Source organism: Scomber japonicus, chromosome 10 (genome assembly GCF_027409825.1).
Source record: "Scomber japonicus isolate fScoJap1 chromosome 10, fScoJap1.pri, whole genome shotgun sequence".
Classification (NCBI taxonomy): domain Eukaryota; kingdom Metazoa; phylum Chordata; class Actinopteri; order Scombriformes; family Scombridae; genus Scomber; species Scomber japonicus.
The window spans coordinates 3,353,622-3,375,113 of record NC_070587.1 but is presented as its reverse complement, the minus strand read 5'-3'; the positions used below and the strand labels follow the sequence as shown (position 1 = coordinate 3,375,113).

At 40.6% G+C, this 21,492-nt stretch overlaps 3 protein-coding genes across 3 annotated transcripts; all 3 read left to right on the top strand.

The window, feature by feature from the left end:
- The first annotated feature begins 1,517 nt into the window (after positions 1-1,517).
- LOC128366397 (uncharacterized) lies at positions 1,518-2,911 on the top strand. Its single transcript, XM_053327094.1, has 2 exons — positions 1,518-2,397; positions 2,505-2,911. Exons 1-2 carry the CDS (start codon positions 1,630-1,632, stop codon positions 2,586-2,588), a joined length of 852 nt encoding a protein of 283 aa, XP_053183069.1. The 5' UTR covers positions 1,518-1,629; the 3' UTR covers positions 2,589-2,911.
- A 1,952-nt stretch (positions 2,912-4,863) lies between these two features.
- On the top strand, positions 4,864-8,931 carry mgat1a (alpha-1,3-mannosyl-glycoprotein 2-beta-N-acetylglucosaminyltransferase a). The gene is made up of 3 exons (XM_053327276.1): positions 4,864-5,074; positions 6,285-7,195; positions 7,598-8,931. The coding sequence occupies exons 2-3, from the start codon at positions 6,572-6,574 to the stop codon at positions 8,294-8,296; spliced, it is 1,323 nt and encodes a 440-aa protein (XP_053183251.1). The 5' UTR covers positions 4,864-5,074; positions 6,285-6,571; the 3' UTR covers positions 8,297-8,931.
- A 2,320-nt stretch (positions 8,932-11,251) lies between these two features.
- Positions 11,252-18,093, top strand: sh3bp5la (SH3-binding domain protein 5-like, a). Its single transcript, XM_053327239.1, has 6 exons — positions 11,252-11,886; positions 14,097-14,159; positions 14,563-14,691; positions 14,851-15,015; positions 15,494-15,667; positions 15,950-18,093. The coding sequence occupies exons 1-6, from the start codon at positions 11,659-11,661 to the stop codon at positions 16,493-16,495; spliced, it is 1,305 nt and encodes a 434-aa protein (XP_053183214.1). The 5' UTR covers positions 11,252-11,658; the 3' UTR covers positions 16,496-18,093.
- Positions 18,094-21,492: the final 3,399 nt, after the last annotated feature.

The following is a 21,492-nucleotide window of genomic DNA, read 5'->3' as shown; positions in this document are numbered from 1 at the left end:
GACCTTTGCTGAGTCAAAGCATTGTTTTTGTTGTTGCATATTGCCTTTTTGAAACCTGCATAGCTTCTTTAGACACCTGATCCCCTCTAGTGGTGTCAACACACTAGTTGACAGGGCAGCTTGGACACTGAATTTCCTCTTTGCTTTGAGGCTGACAAACCTGTTCAACAGCATGTATTGTCTGTACCTTTGTGCTATTTTTTTTTTATGGCTTTCTTAAGGGAGGTCAGCTGTGAGTGTTGACAATGGGATAAGATAAGCAATCACTTGAAACACTTGAATGCTGGTGAGCAGAATACCTGGTTCTTTTAACAATAATGGAAGTCCTCAACAAACACTAGAAGAATTACAAGAGACAAAAATAGCTCTGTTCATTGTAATGTTGCTGACCTGACTAGAGATCAGTAGCTTATCTGAGTGTTAGCAAAAATAACAAGGATACATTTTACTTTGAGTGATGAATTCAAAAGTATGGCGTATATATATATAATGCATTAACATATCAAATCCATCAACCTGTTTTCAAAGTATAAAAAGTAGAGTTACTGGTTCCTCATAAATGTGTCCGTATGAGTGTTATATTACTGTATTACTGTAAATAACATTATGAGATTATTAATACTTAGTTGTTGATGCATAAACATCATTTTACAGTTGTAGCTCATCCCCATGGAGCTACTTTGAACTACTTTGTACAGTTTGATAGTTCAATCAGTCTCCTAAGGGTTAAAAGGTAAACCTGAGTGGTCTTGCGATGATTATGGTGACTGCAGAAGAAAAACAACTCATTAGTATGGAGTCATTAATAAGTAGTACTTGGACTTTTCACTGACCTTTCCTTTTCTGTGACATGTTGGAGAGTTTTACCTCTTTGGGGCTCAAACCTTTATCTCAATGAGACTAGTGGAGGGGAAACTGGAGCTGTAGACATAAGTGTGAAACGTGAAGCCCAGAGACCTCAACGTGTCACTGATTTGTTGTTGTTGTTGTTGTTTGTATTGGAGCCAAAAACACCAAAAAGATTGCAAATTGTATTTTATCAATGCATATACAGTAGTATGCATAAGTAAAGTCTTGATCTGAAACATAACCACTTAATGCAGCAGAGTAAAAAAGAAAACTATCTCTGACATATAGTGGAGTAGAAGTATAGAAAGTAGCAAGTAAAGTTAATCAAAGTCTTACCACAGTACTTGTAAATGTAGTTTGTTCTTTGTATATAAAATAGTATTAATTAACTCCACATCAACCATTAATATAGTAGACCTAATATCAGCCTACTATATACTGTATGGCTATAACACTGAAAGGGGCAATATTGTCTCATACTCAACTTTTAATACTTTAAGATTCTGCTGATAATACACTAGCTGCTGTACTTTACAGTGTGACCTTTCTAGACTCCTGTACAGCACTGCCTAAAGACACACCCACCTGAGCCCCCCTCTAGGACTGTACGGGCAAATATGGTTGGGTGGACCAGACTAGAAACGACCCCCCTCCTCCTCTGATCTACTTCTTACGCAAATGAACCTTATATGTGACTGCCGGGAGAGAAGCTTGACACTAGAAACCTGAAGGAGAGAGTCCCAAAACAGAGATTGTCTGTTGTGGACATTATTGACCATTATGGCTTCCACCCCTTCAGCCTCCGCCTTGACTGCTGTTCTCCGGTGCCGGGGAAATATCTGGACCAGGAATCCGCCGACCAAGCGGCCTGCCACCTCTGCTTACAGCCTCGGACTGGCCGGTGGGGCTGTGCGTGACTTGCCAGATGAGCGCTCCCGGTCACAACAGGCACCAACGTGGGAGACGTTTCTCCAAGGAGAGCGTGTTGTGGTGGGAAGACGACCTACTGTGACTCATAATTCGTCCCGGGTGGATGTGAAAATATTGAGAGAGAAAGATTCAAGGGAGAGAAATAAATTGTGTCATCCAAAACTTTCGCAATCAAGAGCGCATGCCACACTGGACGTGCACTCAGCTGCGTGTGATGCCCAAAACGCACCGGTGCGTCATCTGGCGCTCAAACTGATACCTAACCTGCCTGGATCAGATACATGCTCTCAAATAGTTCAAATGATTAAATGTGAAAAGTATGCCGCGCACATCTGTAAAATAGTATTTGTTCAGGATATTAGTGACATCCCAAAAGACATTTTAAAAGTGTCCATAACTTCTTCTTGGTTGGTGGAAAACTCAGGACAAATACCCTCTTTCGTGTTAACTGGTTGGTTATCAGTGAAGAGTACCTGCTTATCTTTGACTACTCTTATGTCAGAAATGATGTTTCGCAAGCTGGCAGTGTTGTGTAGGTCCAGCTGCACCCCTGATGGTGCACCAGAGCATCTATTGCACCGACAGGATGCGAAGAACTTCCAAAACGACGCCCTGCAGGTGAGTGTTAAAGCTGTCTGACTGATTTAAGATTTAAAAGTAAATGCAACAGAAAAGCTCATTTTGGTTCATCACTCAATTCATTCTCTTTGTCTCCCTTCTTTTAGACAAATGGACAAATCCACAGTCCCACAGACCTCAACTCCTCCAAGGACTCGTTACAAAAGATCACAGAGGACAGACCTGACTGAGAGTCCAAGGCCTCAGCACCAAAAATACACACTGTGATGAACCCTATTTATTGACTTTTACTTTTCTTTCATGATACACAATGCACACATGGACTTCAACCCAGCGATTAAGAAAACAACCGGCTGTTTTTAGAGCAGCTTTTGCTCTACTTTAGGAAAAGTAGGCTACTGCAACAAGAAGAGTCATGTGAAACAGCATTGTTTGTAGTCCTAGTCTAGGTTTCGTGGTGGGTATGTGAAATATTGGCAATACATTTCATCTTTGAGCTTATCCTGTATGTTTTGCACAAAAGCCTATTTTCGCAAAAAAGGTGGAATAAAAAGTATACCTCACTTTGGATTGGAGTCAAAGTAAATCTAACAAAATAGAAATATTCAAATCAATGCTGAATACCTCAAAACTGTATGAATGTGGTGGGTTGATTGAGAAATTGTTCTTAATCTTCCACTTGTGTTTTGAAAATGGCTGCTTGATATTTCACTGTGAAATATATCAAACTAAAATTATAGAGCCTCACAGATATAAGGTCACTTGCATAGCCTATTTTTAGTTGACTTTCCACACGTGATTGAAGGATGTGGAAAGTCATGACTGCTATCACTGAAATACATGGTGAAAGGAGTAATTCAATCCTTTACTTAAGTAAACGCGGTGGTGGAAACTATGCACAATCATTCAAATGTGGTATAGGGAGAATATATCTCCACTACATTTATTTGACAACTTTACTTACTTTACAGATGAAGATTTGACACAAATAATAATGTAGCACTTAAAATACAACACTGGTAAAGATGAAACCAGTGGTTCATAACCCTTTTGGCTTTTGACGTCTTACAAAAAGCAGTGTGTAGTCGGCTCACATTTCAGATGTCTATGAGTTGTTAGCAGCTCCACCAAACAGTGATTTTTCCCTCTAAACCTCTCACATGGTTTCATTTCAGGAAATGATCAAATAATCCAATATTTCACTAAAAATCAAAGATTAGAAAAAAAAAGTCCAAAAAATGAAAAAGAAAATTGTTCTTTCCTCTCCCATTAATCATCTCAGATTTATAAGGTGACGCATTGGAGGGCCTCCACCCCTAGGTTGGGAACCACAGGACTAAACTAGATAACTGTAAGTAGTTCAAACTAGCTCCACCTCCAGCAGCTACAACAGTAACATGCTGCTCTAACACTGATGCTACAGTATCAATGATCTATGATGCCATAGCTAATAATATATCAGTCAGAGGAACAAAATTAGTACTTTATTACTTTAACTATATTTTGCTCCTAATATGTGTACATTTCTACTTAATTTTAATGCATTTGTTTTTTACAGTATACTGTAGCCTACTTTTTGCAATTCAGACTTGTTCAACATATTTACATATGAATCCAACACATTATATCAACACATAATATAATTATGAAATCCCTGAGATGTTTCCTTGTTTAATCAGAAGACAATTTTTAGATATTGTATTCAAAAGGAAAATTGCACATACAGTATTAACGTTCCTTGTGTCAAATGGTTTCAGAATTTGTAGATTTTGTAATCTGGGACACTATTTTTTTTTTTGGCTTAGAAATAGTTTGATTTATACAAAGCAACCTTATCTGCCCAAACTTTCTGAAATGCACATACCCATATTTGGTCTTTTAATTTTGTTGGCCTTAATGTTTTGTTTTTTTTTGCTTTCTGTGTTAATTAAATAGGTTAAAAAAAAACTAGAAGCCTGAATGTTCATGTGTAATGTTAAACAGTATAACTTACACAGTGTGCATTTACTAGTTATCCTTAATCTATCCTATATTTACTAAAGTAAAAGATCTGAATGCTTCTTCCACTGCTGCTGCTGAAAAGCCTAACAGACATCATTGCAATGCTGTTATATATGCTGTGTGTATGTCACCAGGCCAATACACATGTGCGTTTTCTCTTGAGAAAATGCAGCTCTTAGTGGAGAGGGGGAACCCGCTCTATATTCAATTAAAATCCACATTTGCTGATTGGTGGCCTCCTTCTCTCTCTCACTCCCACTCTCTCTTTCTCTCCTTGTTGTTACCATGTTTTTGGAGCTGCAGTGTGCATGAGAGCAGACAATACATCTCCACAAAGACATGAAAGGCTGCAGTGTCTTAATTAGCTCCACAGAGAGCAGCAGCAGCCAGCCGCCAAAGTGTTGTGTAATTTCTCAAGGTGACAGCTAAGGGCGGGACTTCCCATCAATGCACTCTATACCCAGGAAGTCGTCGTTGTACTTTTTTTTTTCTCCTCCCCTTCCCCCCTCCTCCTCTTCCTCCAGTCTTGCGAGAAACGACAAGAAACTAACGAGCGTTAAGTTTGCCCTGATAGCCGGGAAACTACCGAGAGTAGCAACCCTACACCGGCCCCAGACGACCCCCGGGCCCCCGTCGGTTTCCCTCGGAGGGCTGTCATCGAAGAAACGCCGGAGAAATGGCTACAAAAGGAGGAAGAAGTGGTCACATTGTCGCGGTAAGGGGGGCTAATTTCAACACGCTCCTTCCTCCAGCTACAGTATTTACAGTCTTTAACCTGTATGTCGACTCGAGCAGCAGCAGGAGAGGACATGAACAGGGTCGAGCAGCACAAAGGTTCATGGTTGTTGTTGTTTTTCCGCCTTTATTCTTCGTTTATTGCGTTGTCGTTTCGTCGAGGCAGCCACAGGTGATACGAGGAAATCGATAAGAGACAGTTTGGGCTGAATCATCACTCAAGTTTACACACAGCAACTCTAACCCTGCGAAATACAACATTACCATATGTTTGATGGTTTGCCTGATTTCCTGGTTTTCACTGAAGCTATATAGTCGTAATCCAGGTCGACAGTTGATGACATTGTATTTTTATTAATCATTAATTGACTCAGTTTCACTTTTTCTTATGCTGGCATGAATCTCTCAGACCTTCAGGGGTGGCTCAGCTCCTAATGATAATTTAATACACTATGCCCCTGCTAAATGACTCATTTCACTGGATAACGTAAATGATCAATTATCAATACATAGTTGAGTGGTCTACTATAGTGTATAATAACGATAATGGTTCAGGTTAAACCAATATTTTTTTTATATAGACAGCATTTTGTACACATTTGATCCTTTTTCTTAATGTAAGGTTAATACATACATGTTTTTTTAATTGTTTATTTATAGTTATTTCTTATTATAAAAATTCCCAGTGAAGTTTGTCTCAATGCATTAATATCATTTTATTGATAAGCTGTAAAATATCAAGCCTACATTAGCTATCTTTGTCACAAACCACATTTGATATTAGATTTTTTTTACTGTCTAGTATCAGTATTGGCATGGCCCCCAAAAATCCAGTATCGGTTGTCACCTAGTAGCCACTTCTCTCTGCCACTTGGTTCCTGCCTCAGATAACGTCGCTTGAAACTCAGAGATGTAAATTCTGTGTCATAATCTGTGCCATTTAATTGTTCCTCTCTGTAAAGTACAGGTGGCATCAGCACACACTGCACATTGTTCTTTTATGTGTTCTCCTTTTACTCCTGTGTTTGTATTGCATTTGTTTTTATGATGTGTGGTTACGTATGTGTTTTTTATTTTCATTGTGTGTCTCGCCTTGTGTTTTTTATCACTAATGCAACAGAACCAATTCTTGGTGATGAATAAAGGTCTGCACATTGTTTTATGTCAAGTGTGTGTTCTTATTATTACAGATGCTGGTGGATATTCGTAGCTGAGGATCTGCCAGAAGCACAACTTTACCTCAAAATGAGCTCTGCCCTCCATCATAGTTTGTCAGTCTTTACCTACGTTGACACTATATTGTGTCTGAGTAACAGTGAGCCAATAAGGTGCAACTCCAGATCTCTGATCATACTCTTGTGATGATAGACAGGCTGCCCTTCCCATATCCTGTTCCTATTGTCTGCAACAAGGACAGGTCTTTCTATTCAGAACCTGTCCTCCTGATCCCTCCTCCCTCCCTTTGAGTTTCTGGGCCATGCTCCGCAAGAGAGGCTCTCTCATTATTTGTGGTACGTTCCTGTTTATCACCTGGAACGCCATACTGGTGCTTCTGCTGTGGGGCAGACCCCCGCCTGGCCAGCCGGGCGAGCCTGGCAGGGAGCACAGCGAACAGGCTGGAAGTCAGAGTAATGATGTGGTGGGAGATGTGCTCCGCATGGCAGACACGTTTGAAGTAGAGCTTGAAAGGCAAAAACAAATCCTGCTGCAGATCCAGAATCATCAGTCACTGTGGGAGCCATCCAACAGAAACGGAGACATCCCCCATCAGCCTGTCATTCCTATCCTGGTTATCGCCTGTAATAGGGTCACCGTGAGGCGCTGCTTGGACAAACTCCTGCAGCACCGTCCTTCAGCAGAGCTTTATCCAATTTTAGTGAGTCAGGACTGTGGACATGCTGAGACAGCGGAAGTGATTCGTTCTTATGGAAATCAAGTAACTCACCTTAAACAGCCGGACTTGTCAGATATCGCAGTGCCACCAGCCCACAAGAAGTTTCAGGGTTACTACAAAATCTCCAGGCATTACCGCTGGGCTCTCAACCAAGTGTTCAAAACCCTGTCTCACTCCTCTGTTGTGATTGTAGAGGATGACCTGGAGGTAATCATTGTGTTAACTTGTGTCACTAAATTACAGTTTGTTTTGTTTAAACATATGAATAAGTGCACAATGCAAGTTCCATATAAGTTATCCTTAAAACTAAGGATACAATTAATGGTTATCTTTCTTATTGATTCATCTGTTTATTATTTCCTTGATTAATCGATGAGTTGTTTGGTCTATAAAATGTCAGAAAATTGTGAAAAGTTTTGGTCAGTGTTCCCCAAAGTACAAGAAGACATCCTCAAATTACTTGTTTTGTACCGTCCAATAGTCCATAACCCAAAGATAGACATGAAATTTGAGGAGGTGGAATATTTTTGACTCTACTTAAAATAACTGATTTCGCTTCTTAACATGGCTCATGTAAACTGAACCTAAATTATTCATCTCCTACTCTAGGTGGCACCAGACTTCTTTGAGTACTTCCGATCCTTGCTGCCACTTCTGAAATCTGACCCTAGTCTGTGGTGTGCATCAGCCTGGAATGACAATGGCAGAGATGGCTACGTGGATCCGGGGAAGGCAAACCTGCTCTACCGGACAGACTTCTTCCCTGGGCTCGGGTGGATGCTCCTTAAAGAAGTGTGGGAGGAGCTAGAGCCTAAGTGGCCTGCTTCTTTCTGGGACGACTGGATGCGTCAGCCAGAGCAGCGCCGTAACCGTGCCTGCATCCGCCCAGAGATCTCACGTACTATAACCTTTGGGCGACAAGGCGTGAGTCTGGGTCAATTTTTTGACAAATACCTGAGATACATTAAACTGAATACCGAATTTGTGCCTTTTACCAAGTTAGACTTGAGTTACTTGAAGGAGGAGACGTACAGAGAGAAGTTTGAGAAGGAAGTTTATAGCGCTCCTGTGGTTACATATGAAGATGTCAAGCAGGGGCAGCTAAAAGGAACAGGGCCCTTTCGCCTTCAGTACTCTACCAAGGACAGTTTCAAAGTGATGGCCAAAAACCTGGGGATAATGGATGACTTGAAATCTGGAGTCCCAAGAGCAGGATACAGAGGGGTTGTCAGTTTCATCTCAAGAGGAAAGAGAGTCTTCTTAGCCCCTCCTCCAGGATGGACCCAGTATGATACCACCTGGAGCTGATGATCCAGAAAAAATCCTCTTTGTCGTTGCCTTTTTGTGATCTCTAAAAGGCCGTATGGGAGAACATTCCAGACCAAAGACTGATGTCTATAAAGTTTTTCTTTCAATGATATGTATGTGAGTTAATTGTCCCCAATAATACAGAATGGATTGTCCCTCTTTCTGGTGTAGGGCTTTTGCCAATGCCACTCAGGTCTTTTTTCATTATTCCAAAATGCATTTCTTACAGTGTAGCCTAAACAGTTTGTCAGACAAAACTGCTGTAATTCACCAGAGATCTATTTTTATACGATGCTGATTGTGCACATGACATTCATCAATGCATTCAATGCAATTTACCAGGTTTGTTTGAATTATTTTCAATTTCTGGTATTTATGTCCAGTACAAGTATGAAAACATAATCTGTGGTACGGTTGCTCATGGTGGTGGTCACTGGTCATAGATGCAGTATAATACGTCAGTTGTTACTCATTGTTTGTGTCCTCTATGAAAATCAGTTCTTCCTGAACACACTTTAATGTCAAATACTTTTGATTCTTGATGATTCTTCAATATAGTACTACTTGGTTGTCACCTTGCAAATTACATTGTGTGTGTTTATATATTTTTGGAATAAAAAACAATATACAATCCATATTTTTAATGAGTGATTCATTTTCAGTTTGCATGTTCAATATTGCACTTTCTACTCCACTACATTTTCTGACAGCTTTAATTACTTTCCAGATGATTTGACACAATGGATAATGTACCTTTTAAAATACATTTATTAAAAATGAAACCAGTGATTTCCAACCTTCTTGACTTTTGATGTCTTATAAAAAACAGTGTGTAGTCTGTGTCACATTTCAGATGTCTGAGTTGTTATCAGCTCCACCAAATAATGATTTTTCCCTCTTAAATTTCTACATGGTTTCATTTCAACAAATGTTAAAATGATCCAATATTTCACCAAAAATCAAAGATAAAAGGGAAAAGTCCAAAAACTGAAAACAGATTTATGTATCAGAACCTTTTTCCTCCACTTTCATTTCCCATTAATCATCTAGTGACTCATCAGTTTATCAAGTGACCCTTAGGAGGTGCTCCACCCCTAGGTTGGGAACCACTGGACTAAACTGCATACTGTATAAAGTAGTTCAGACTAGTTCCACTTCCAGCAGCTACAGCAGTAACCTGCTGCTTACACACTCTGATGCTTCAGTATTAATAATCTTATTAATCATATATAAAAATATATCAGTCAGAGGGACCAAACCATTACTTCTACTTTAATACTTCAACTACATTTTGCTGCTGATATTTCTGTACTTTTACTTAAGTTGTTTTTTTCATGCAGGACTTTTACTTGTAATACAGTATTTTTTACTTAAGGATCTGAACATTTATCTCTCTGCTGAATGAAACACATTTAATTTAAATTAGCAACTATATTATTTAACTGTGACTGTGTTGGCTGTGTCTATGGCAACAAGGGTCCGAAGCCAGACCTCCTCCTGAGGCCCCCACTTCTGAGGGTTGGGGTTGCAGCCCCAAATGTTTTCTTAAAAACTGAATCATGTGGTGTTGGCAGCTTTGTTTCATAATGACATTTTGATCCGATTGGCCTGTTTTTGATGCAATGTAGTTGATTGGTGTGTGGTCCAAGACAGTTTCTTTTCAAGCTCGCAATATCAATCGATCATTTTAAAGCACATAAATAATTTACTCAGTAATGATAATGAATGACTGAACAAATAGAACTTCATTCAAACCATACTTTAACCATAAAAGTAAAATTACTGTACAAGTAAACAAAAATCTACTCAATTACAGTAATGTGAGTACTTGCAATTTGTTACTTCCACCTCTGCCTTTTGTTATTCATTTATTTATTTGTACATTCTTTTTGGAACATTTTTAATAAGGACCAAAATAAATCACTACCACTAATAATGTCTGCAGCAGTAATACAATGCAGCAGGGGCGATTCAAGGATCAGACCTTTAGAGGGGCTCAGCTCCTAATGAGAATTTGACATACAATACCCTGCAAGTGTTCAAACCCCCGGCTGGAGTCATTTCAGTGGATAACGTAAACTACAACAATAAATAATAATACATAAGTTAAGTGGTCTACTATAATATTAATAATGGTTCAGAATAAACAATGACAGATTTCTACAGAGAGGACTCTAAGATAGTTAATGAACCCTGAGGGAAAGATAATGACAGAACTACCTAAAGTACATTAAACCTATTAAAATAAAACCATTTGAACATGTAGCACAAGTGCTTATCCCATCTCTAATAGATAGGCTCACAAAAATAATTAAAGTTGTATAAAAAATGTTTTTTTTGAAAAAAAACCCCAATCTCCCCTGAAATCCAAAAAAATAAATCATGTAAATGTGAACCATCAAAAAAAAAGCTTTTTAATGGCCCTGGCTCTGGGTGCTCTGGGCTATCTTGTCAACTCCTATATGTTTTATGATGTGACAGCAGCACTGTGGTTAAGATCTGGTTTAGTTCAGGCATTAAAAAAAACCCACTTGGTTAGAGTTACAGTAACATCATTTATGGTTTGGGCTCATTATTATTATCATTGGAAACTTGGTTAGTAGCCTACTTCCTTGAGACATCATTCATCGTCATGGCAACAGTAAACACCACAACAACATTGCTGTGGTTTTTTTGTGTTTGTTTTAATGTATTGACTCAAAGTAGGAAACCGGGAAGTGAACGGATGTATTCTGCATTTATAGTCCATTTTAAGTCAGAGTGATCGATCATACCTGCATTAAAAGGGATCTGAGGAAAGAGAAAGAGTGTCTGAGGAGTTCATAATATATAGTCTGAGGTGCGGTGCTTGTCTACGGCAGCCGCCCAGGTCTAAATCGTGTGCCGCGTATTCTGCTGTTTACTTCATTTTAAGTGATGATGTGAGACTGGAACAGCTAGCCTAGCCTAGCCTAGCCTAGCCTGGCTAAAATGATGGATTAAACTCTGATAAAAAAAAAGATTGATGGAATAACATGCTTGACAGGAGTGGCATAGTGATGGGTTTCCTTTTTTTCCTTTACTCCCGTGACAGATATTTCTTCTCACCTGTTTGCTGTTTATTTTCTTGCTGACTGCGTTAGCCACTTAGCATGCTAGGCTAGCTCCAGCGGGCTCGTGTGTTTACGGTGTGATTTTTATTATGGCAGATTGTACACTCAACAAAACTCTGCGGGGATCATCTTTAATTAACTCATATTTCATTACACGTATATGTTATAATTAAGGGCTGGACTAAAAAGCGGGGGTAAAATAGCCATCACGTCTGCAGGCGAAGCTAACCTTAGCTAACGCTGCTGCTAGCGGAACTATCTGGGCCCGGGATGGAGCCGGGGGACTTGCGTGAGAGCCCCGCCGGGTCAGGGGAGTCTGACGGCGGGGATTGGAGGGAGGACATTCCCGGTGAGGCTGAGGAGGTCAAAGCTGCAGAAACCAATGGAGCAACACTTGACTCGGGGCACAGCCGTGAGGAAGGCGAGAGTGAAAGACAAAAAAACATGGGAGAACAACTACACAGCCCTTACGAGGAGGAACTGGACCCTAGGATACAGGTATAACACCTAAAAGGATGATGCCTGTCTTTTAGGAGGCATATCACTGATTTATTTCTCATTTCTAACTTAAGTTTATTTGAATTGTGTAAATACAATTACATATATTAATGTAAGTATATGTTGTACATTTATTTTTGCAAAGGAAAAAGATAAAAACATAAACGGCAAAAGATTAAAAGGGATGTCACAGGTATAACAATTATTATTATTAATCAGTCAATCAGTTGCTTCAGTTATGATTGTACAGTAAAGTTTGTTGATACTTTGCCTTACTTTCTCCCTTAAAGAAGTCTGGTTTAGATAAGATAACTTTAAAAACCAAAACAGGCAATTTATACTTGCAATTGCATGCAAGTATAAAGAGTTCCTGAAGTTTAAATAAACAATGAGTGTTTATTATTAGAGATGGCTCTGAATTAGTCATCAAACCAATATTTTAATATCATCTAATATGTGCTGTCTGCCGAACACTTCCTCCGGAGGTATTTACAAAATGTAAATTAAAAATACCTCCACTACTCCTCCACATCTACATTTTTTTGATTTTTACATAAAGTATGATGTATTCATTTGCTTGCGTTGATTGGCTGTGAGCAAGTCCATACAAATAATCATATTTCTTAGCTCTGGGTGCAAAAAGGATTGATTACAGGTATCGTTTGATGGGAGATTTTTTAAATACTACTTGGTATCGATTTATTTAGGTCAATACCTTAAAGGTTAGCAGCACTAGTGCTAACATTGTTACAACTCATATCAAATTATATTGGTTACCTGACAGCTCTACTGTAACCTCTTTAACACTGAAAACAGTCATCGTAGCTCAATCGTTTTGAATATTTTATAATTAATAGTTAACCGAGTTTGAGTGGTTCCAAAAAATGTGTGAAATGAAGCCGACATCTGTCCCAGGCATCAGTCACTGGATAGATTTACTGTCGGAAACATCCCGGAGAGTCTCAGTTTTAATAGGTGTGGTCTGTGTAAGCCTATCTTGAACTGTCTGGTCCACACTGAAGAGAGACAAAGGTGTTTTTGGGCCTTTTCTCAACCACTCTCCCTGCCAGGTTTCTCTTAACCCTCCTGTTGTGCTCTCGGGTCAAATTGACCCCATCTCTCTTCCTCACTGCCTTCTTTCTCTCCTTACTTCCTTCGTCTTTTCCTCCTCCTTCCTTCCTCATTCTTTCTTTCCTCTCCTTACTTCCTTCCTCTTTTCCTCCTTCCTTCCTTCCTTCCTTTCTTCCTTCCTTCCTCATTTCCTTTTTTCTCACTTCCTTCCTTCCTTCTTTCCTCCCTTCCTCATTTCCTTCTTTCCCCACTTCCTTCCTTCCTCTTTCCTCCCTTCCTTCGTTCCTTCCTCATTTCCTCCCTTCCTTCGTTCCTTCCTCATTTCCTCCCTTCCTTCGTTCCTTCCTCATTTCCTTCCTTCCTGTCTCATTTCCTTCCTTCCTTCCTTCCTCGACCTGAGCACAATAGGAGGGTTAAACAGCCGTCTATTTATGTAAGTGTAATAGTTATTTAAATTCAGCTAGGTAGGCATATTAATCTGTCAGGTTGTAATTAGTGTTGTTGGTACTTGTGTGGGTAATACTGGATTACTGTGTTAAATCCCAAAGTGAGAAGGTAGCTGTGTGCTGGAATTTCTACATTTTTATGATGTTTTTTCCTGTGTTTAGTTGATTGTTCACTTCATAATAAATGCTATAATCTGCACAAAGTCTGTTGTTAGCTCAAAAGTGAAAATGATGATGATTATTATCCCACTTTTGACGATTAGTTGTTTGGTCCATTAAAAGTCAGAAAATGGTGGGAAATGTCCATCGCTGTTTCCCTCAGAAAATATTCACATTCAAGAGGCTGCGATCAGAGAATTTGGACATTTTTCTTTGTTTAAAAAAAAGACTCAAAACAAGTGATTATCAAAATAGTTTCTGCTTACTTAGTTGGCAACTAATCGATTAGTCTATTCATTGCAGCTCAAATAAAATACCTGTTAAATACATACTGTACTGGTTTGCGCTTTTAATCTTTAACTATTACATTCAAATGATGTCTGCTTTGTTACATTCAATTTAAAAGAAAGAGACACACACACAAGTGGGATCTGACACTTTATGAGTAAGGGTACATTATACAGTTTATTTCTTCACAGTTGTTAATAAGACAGAATAGCAGTACATTATTTTTTTTACTTTTCCCCCCCACAGGAAGAGTTGGAGCACCTCAATGAAGCCAGTGCAGAAATCAACAGGCTTGAACTGCAGTTGGATGTAAGTTTTTAAAAGAAGAGACACTTTCCATCCAATTAAGGAGGTTTGTTCAGTCTTCCTTCACGGATCACATGAAACACTTTGATTTTGACTCAGGAGAACTGTGAAAAACATGTACTATCACCCTGGGAATTGCTTGAGAGTCTGTTTCTCCTGCTAAATATTTTATCAGTCTACCCAGGAGGTGCTAATCTGTATGTTAATTTTGTTTTTAAAATCTTTTTAAGGCATCAGGTCTGGAAAAAAGGGAAAGCTGGTAAAATGGAAATTGTATTGGTGCTGGTAGTTTGAAGTCCGCTGGGAATCGATCGCTCACTTTCATCTTCACTTCTGCGTAAAATATAATCAGTCATTCCATTACAGATGAATCTTATCTTGTCGTTTTCATGCATTCCCCATCTAGGATGCTAGGTCAGGGTACCGGAAGATCCTCACAGAGTCTGCCAGGAAACTGAATGCTCAGAGCTCTCAGCTTGGTGGCTGCATTGAAAAAGCAAGACCATACTATGAAGCTCGCCGCCTTGCGAAAGAGGTATGACCCGTAAAAATGGAAACCAGAGGATGTAAGAAATTGTCCTTATCTGTTCTCTGATAGAGATCTGGTTGTTATTGAGCAGAACAGAACAAGAGGTCATGTCCGTGTCGTATTTCACTACTTTAAGCTGTAAGTGGTTGTCTGCTCTCTCTACAGGCTCAGCAGGAGACTCAGAAAGCAGCGTTGAGCTACGAGAGAGCGGTTTCTATGCACACAGCTGCCAGGGAGATGGTCTATGTGGCGGAACAGGGCCTGATGGCTGATGGAAAGAACACACTGGATCCCACCTGGCAGGAGATGCTCAACCACGCTACCTCCAAGGTAACGAGGAGGAGGTACACATGCTGCTACAACACAGAGCAGGGTTGAGTGGGCGTCTCAAATGGGATGATGCTCTTCTTCCGGTGAGGTAAAACGTTGGAACTGTAAAGTAGAAAGGAGAAAAAAATGAGAGTGCATCTAAAACACGGTTTCAAAACACAGCAGCAAGTGACATATGAATAAAACAAGGAAGCTTAAACAATGAATGTCAGCTTGTGGTTTATTTGAGCATTTTTACATGTATTAGATGAAGAAGCAACTTTTAATTTCAATAGTTTGAGAGGAAAATGATGGTCAGGGATCTAAAGGGACTGACTCATTGTTGGGGGTTTTTGTTACAAACTTCATAGGATTTGTCAGATATGTGAATGAGTAGATGCAATATTTTAAAGAAAGGAGAGTTTCTATGTCTTGTATTCATTAATGCATCGCTGGTTAGTGTGTGTGTTTACACTCTGCTGCTGTGTGTCTCTCACAGGTGAACGAAGCTGAGGAGGAGCGACTCCGCAGTGAGAGGGAGCACATGCGCGTCACCCACGCCTGTCAGGAGGCCGAGGCTCGGGTTCAGATGCTGCAGAAGTCCCTCAAAAGAGTCATTGTGAAGTCCAAACCTTACTTTGAGCTCAAGGCGCAGTTCAACCACATTCTGGAGGTAATTCAGACATTCAAAGCCCAGTAATATCTGTGTTTGTAAAACCATGAGCACATAGGAGGAACATGCTGTTTTTCTTTCATTCCTAGTTCCCCATTCTGACAAAAAGAAATCTGTGTCTAGTACAGTTGTAAATACACTGCTGACTTGGCAAAAAAGGCTGTAATATATTCTGAAATTTATGGATTTACTCAAGGTCACCAGGGGGTTATTTTCCTGTCTGGCATAAAATCAATGTTGAAATTGACGACGAAAGTTTTTCTGCCCTCTGTGTGACTCCAGGAGAACAAGACCAAAGTGCTGGAGCTGGAACAGCACGTGGCCAAAGTGAAGACCCGCTATTCCATCGCCCTGCGAAACTTGGAGCAAATCAGCGAGCAGATCCACGCTCAGAGGGGGAAGGACCAGGTCGAGGGGGGCCGCCCCACCGTATGCGCTGGGCGGAGTCCCCCTGTAGGAGCAGAGTCTGACATCAGGGTTCAGGAGGAAGGCGGAGCCTGCGGCGGTGGTGTGACGGAGAAAGATCGAACGGATGCAACCATCAATCTGGTGGAGAAATACAAGGAGAAGGAGAACGAAAAGGAGAGGGAGCGGGCGGGGTCGGATTCCCTTTCAGTCTTCAGCCTGCAGACCATCGCTTCCGACTTGGAGAAATATGACTCCATCGAGCACCTCGGGGACCTCAGTGATGTCGGGAGCGTAACTGGGGATGAGGTAGAGAAAGAGAAAGGTGGAGTGATGGATCGAAGAGACAAGCTGACAGAAGCAAGCTCCAAAGAGCGCCAGCAGCAGTTCTGCAAGCAGCACCACCGAAGCTTCAGTTTGTGAGGTTGTCATAGATACAACAGCTGTATAACATTTATAAAAGTAAAATGTGAGTTTTAAATGAGTCCAAGTAGGGTAAGCATCCCTACCTCATCGGTACTGACCAAAGTATAAGACCATGAATTAGCTGCAAATGTAAAACTGGAGTGATCCAGTCGTAGGTGTATGATATTTGGTGTAAATAAGCACACGTACGTTGACTGACAACTTATTATTCTAAGGCTGACACTGAGCACAGTTATTGCAACCTAGTTAGAACACTAAAGGAATCTACTGAGCTTACATCCCTCCAGGACAAGTATATTGTATATTTACTCCTTCTGAGGGAACTGGGAAGAAATTGTTCTTGAGCATGAAGGAACAGGGGAGAAAGTTTAAAGCCTTGTTTGAACTGACATATTTAGAAAGGCATCACTTCTTCCTTTCCCAGGCTAGATGTTGATCTAATTTGGCGAGAGCAGTGAAAACAAAACCCTCTGTCGTTGTTGTTGTCCCCTCCTCCTTCCAAGTCATGTCGAGTCTCATCAGCGATTCCTCCAAGGTAGAGGATCACCAGGTCCACCCCCCCCCCCCCCCCCCCCGCTATCCGCTCTCATCAAGTTAGTGTTAAGGGAAGAAATGACAAAAACGATTCTCTGTCGGCGCAGAGTGAAAGCATGCTGGCGTTCACACTCCGTATATATTTATTTTTTTTGTCCTGTAAAAATGCTGCAAGTCGTTTATTTTGGCACAAGAGAATGCGTTTTTTGAGAATTCCTGAAACCACGAATACAGCGAGCGGAGTCTGTAGATGACAGAGAGCCTCCGACTCCATTTGACTGTTTTCCACTCTGACAGCATGCACTCCTGCTAGCTATTTAAATAGACAGTTTATGACGAGTATGTAGGGCTATGTGATGAAAGTGAACATTGACAGCATTAAAGCTAGATGACGAAGCTCTGCCATGTCTTATTTTAGCTGTTATATGCTGTAGTCTTAAGACGCAAAAGCCTTTTCCCAAATGTGTATTATTTGGACATTGTTTACATTTGTTGAAGTGCATTTCTTTGGCCTTTTTTAATCTTCTTTTTTTCTTTTTCTTTAGCCCTAGTTGTAATTTGAAGTGTGCCTTGCCACAGAACAAATAACAAATGAATCCTGAGTTTTACTTTGCTGTAAACTCATTAAAATACATATATAAATATATATATGGAAAAACCTGAATCATCCAAGCAGTCTTTAAGATTTAGTTTATTTTTTTATTTTGATTTCTGTATTTTCTTTTCTTTTTTTAATTGTACTTTGCTTGTCAAAGTGTGAGATGCAAAACAAAAACAAAGTCGAGAAATGACTTGTAAATGTATGTAATTATTACAAAGCTGGAAAATATTGACATGTACAGTTACACGTGTTGCTGATTTGAATATTTAACATTTTTGTTGTACAGAAGAACACAAGTTTCTCCTCTGTATTTAAATCATTAATTGTTGCAGTTGATCTGAAACACTTCACATTTCACTGCTGTCTTAATGATATGTCGTCACCCTTTTAAGGACATCTGTGAGGTAGTCGGTGTCACATAACTGTTTACCAATTAATGCATTGTCATAACTATAATCAATAAAACAGATCATACTTCTTTTTGGTGTGCGATTCACATGTTTAAAAAAAAAAAATCTGTAGTGTTCTTTCAAGAGTCAGGATTTAGGTGGAAGAAGACTGGTGAGAGGCAGAGGGAGAGGTTATGTATTCCTCAGCCTTGTTTCAATTATTCAGCAGATATATAAATATGAAGCAGGATGCTGATCTCAATAGATGGCAGAGCAGCAGAATGGTGGTAAAGACAGGAAGAGGAGATAAAAGAGTAGATAGGCTTTGAATTAATAGATGAACAGTGTTGTAGAAATGACTGATTGCTGCTTCGTTGACTTAAGCTCCAAAGGGCTTTAGAAAAGGGCTTTGCAATGTAGTAACTGTTAATACTACAACGCCATATCTGCACCTCCACCCGTGTCTAGTCTTCCTGCCGTGATATAATTATTCACGGTGGGATCAATCCACAAGCTTATCATAAATCCAAAGCTTCCACTCCTTCAGATTCATTATGATATTCCGCTGTTGTGAGCTTAGACCTGTGCGTGTTTCATCTTGGGGAAGAAGAAGAAGGGAGGAGGAGGAGGAGGGGGAGAGAGAGAGAGAGAAAAAAAACAGATAAATGCGTGAGCAAGGGACTGTTACGCACGGTGCGTCTCCATCATGACGTCGTGAATTAGCCCAAGATTGTAGAGAGGGAGGGGGGGACGAGGAAAAAAAGGAGGAGAGTGTGGTGAATCGGTGTTTCGTCGTTTACGGGGATGCGTTTGTATATAGTGCATGTATATTTTTTGTATGGATTTTTGTCATTTCTTACCTTTGCCATGCGTAACTGCAATACGTGGAAAGATCCCGAATAAGATACGTTTTGGTTTTTCTAACAGTCTGTTTACGCACGGAGCAGCTTGCACATTTATAGCCATATTAATACAGCCATAAAAAAAATCGTTGCAAAGATGCATATTTTCTACCAAATAATCCGTCACTGATCTTTCCACCCGGAGGACGTACTGTTATCTTGACTGAGCGCATCGAAACTAATAGTAAGTACACATGCTACAGCTTTGCTTCAGGGGGGCTATATGCTACTATTACTGTAGGTCGCAATGTTAGACTACATCTATTCAGAAATTGCTCCATTTGCCATGTAGATAATCTAGACGGATGCCAAATTCGTTCCACATTATGTATGCATGGGCCATTCATTGGCGATGGGCACAGGCCAGATTTGTTTTGAGTTCCCTCTTGTAAGAAACCACCACAATCCTGTCAGCACTTAAACCTTTTTACGCTTCAGAAAGAGAGAATACCAGGAGGATAATGTGCACCTTTTTAAAACAGCATCCAGCCGGTGTAAGGAGGTGACATGTTATATTCTAGACGCTACTTTTGAGACCCATTGAGATGGGGACTAAACGGGCGAGCGTCTTCTGGTCGGCCTTCCTCTACAGGCCATCACGGATTCCCTCGTCAACAGCCGACAAGTAACTACCGGCAGCATACGGTTGGTGGCACCCTTACTGTGACCCTCACGTCTCAATAGTTCATGCTCAGCCATGCACAAAATACAGCATCTGAGTCTATGTGTGCATGTGCCCCGTGTGGCCCTGCAAAGAGCTTAAAATAGCATCAGAAAAAATGAAGTGTGTGTCCTGTGTTTGGTGTGGGAATGGATCAGATGAATCCTTTCCATTGCAGCTTCCGGCAATAAAAACACACCAAGAAGTAGACAGTGTGTATGTAACAATCTAGGTGGAGGTGGATTTTTTTTCTTGCAGCAACTGCAATGTTTTGGAGCAGTGAAGGCGCTGTCCGTGGTGCTGAAGCCTTAATTGCATTTAAAGCTTGAGGCTAGTTGACGGGCCCCCTTCTCCTGTCTGCTCAGTGCCATTGCAGCCACATTGCTGATGGACTTAGCTGGCTTTGTGCTGGTTAGGCTGCCTCATCCGTGCTACACTCACTCACGTCGTTTGCTTTCATCCGGCTCAGTGTGTGATCGCTAATATTTATGACTCCCGCTGGGCTGTCCTTCTTTCTCCCTCTTTTCTCTCCACTGGCTCCCCTCCCTCCTTCCTACACAGGATGATTGCACACCACTGTACATTGCCAACACGACGTACAAACACGCACAGACACACACACATACACACACACACATTGTAGTGGTGGTGTCTACCTCCTGCATGCTTCTTGTCAGTGAACTCTAAAATACACTGGATAATGCTAATGGAGTATCCAGCAGAGTCTTCTGTCTGTCTTCCACAAGCGAGCTCCGCTACCATCTGTCTCTCATTGTGGTACTTTGCTTTGGTGCCCCCCCACCCCCCCAAAAGACACACACACACACACACACACACACACACACACACACTCCACCCCATTACCGACTTGTTAAGTGTGAGGGTGTATGGATGTGCTTATGTTTGTGCATGTGTGACAGCCTCATAAAGCAACATTTATTATTCAAAACTGCAAATGAGCAGCTAAATATAGTTTGTTTATCGTCGATACTGTCGTGTACGGTTTGTGTGTGTGTGTGTGTGTGTGTGTGTGTGTGTTTCCCTGCCTGCCAGCACTCGAGGTGCTGAGGCTCACGGGACACAAGGGTCTTTTTGACTTTTTGCTGGTTTGCATAGCACACTCATTCTGTACTTGTGAAATCTGCATGTTAGGCCGTCAGTATGACAGGTAAGTGTTATTTTACCATCCCTGATATGCAGGTGGACTTAAGCAGTATTATTCACCTAACCTGTTCACATTGGGGACAATATTTGTTTTTGTTGACATGACATATATTATTTACTGACTCAATCTTAAATTCAGCCTTTAAAAGCTGTCAACACATCTAAAAAGCACCTTTCTGCCTCGCAATAGAGAGTTTTTGTGCCCAGTCTTAAAGCTGCTCCGGGTACTTTTCCACCATTACACTGAGAAAACTCTAACATTTATTGACTCTGTCTGGGTGTAAAATGTTTTCTATGGGCAACCTCTTTGCAAAAAATATCAGCATGAGCCATCAAAACCTGAGCTGAAACCTTGTATACAGCTCCTTTGAAATGAAGCAAAGCTGGCTATCAGCTGAACCTGAGCTGTCTAAACTGTAAATACAAATAGAAGCAGAGAAAAGTGGGCTCATAGTGCTGCTCGTCATCTCTATACACACTCAGGTAGGTTGAAAAGGGAGCTTTTTTTGACAAGAAAAGTTGATGCATCCTTTTTAGGAGGACAGCAGTGATCCGAAAACGACTGTAGTGCAGCTTGAATACTGTAAGAATATTTTCTCAGTTACCCTTTTTCTCCTTTTGTCTCTTGTTTCCTCTTCTGCCCTTTTCCAAAACCCTTAATTTCTTCGTCACACTTCCCTACTTTCTTGTAAAACCTCTCTCTCTCTCTGTGTCTCTCTCTTTCTTCTCTTTCAGATCCAGAG

What these genes read in the sequence shown, in the direction of transcription:
- LOC128366397 (XM_053327094.1), top strand. Translation starts at nt 1,630, where the DNA reads ATGGCTTCCACCCCTTCAGCCTCCGCCTTGACTGCTGTTCTCCGGTGC. An exon ending in TCCAAAACGACGCCCTGCAG is followed by an intron (nt 2,398 to 2,504) that starts GTGAGTGTTAAA and finishes CCCTTCTTTTAG; the next exon opens with ACAAATGGACAAATCCACAG.
- sh3bp5la (XM_053327239.1), top strand. Translation starts at nt 11,659, where the DNA reads ATGGAGCCGGGGGACTTGCGTGAGAGCCCCGCCGGGTCAGGGGAGTCT. An exon ending in CTCGCCGCCTTGCGAAAGAG is followed by an intron (nt 14,692 to 14,850) that starts GTATGACCCGTA and finishes CTCTCTCTACAG; the next exon opens with GCTCAGCAGGAGACTCAGAA. An exon ending in TCAACCACGCTACCTCCAAG is followed by an intron (nt 15,016 to 15,493) that starts GTAACGAGGAGG and finishes TGTCTCTCACAG; the next exon opens with GTGAACGAAGCTGAGGAGGA.
- mgat1a (XM_053327276.1), top strand. Translation starts at nt 6,572, where the DNA reads ATGCTCCGCAAGAGAGGCTCTCTCATTATTTGTGGTACGTTCCTGTTT. An exon ending in TTGTAGAGGATGACCTGGAG is followed by an intron (nt 7,196 to 7,597) that starts GTAATCATTGTG and finishes CTCCTACTCTAG; the next exon opens with GTGGCACCAGACTTCTTTGA.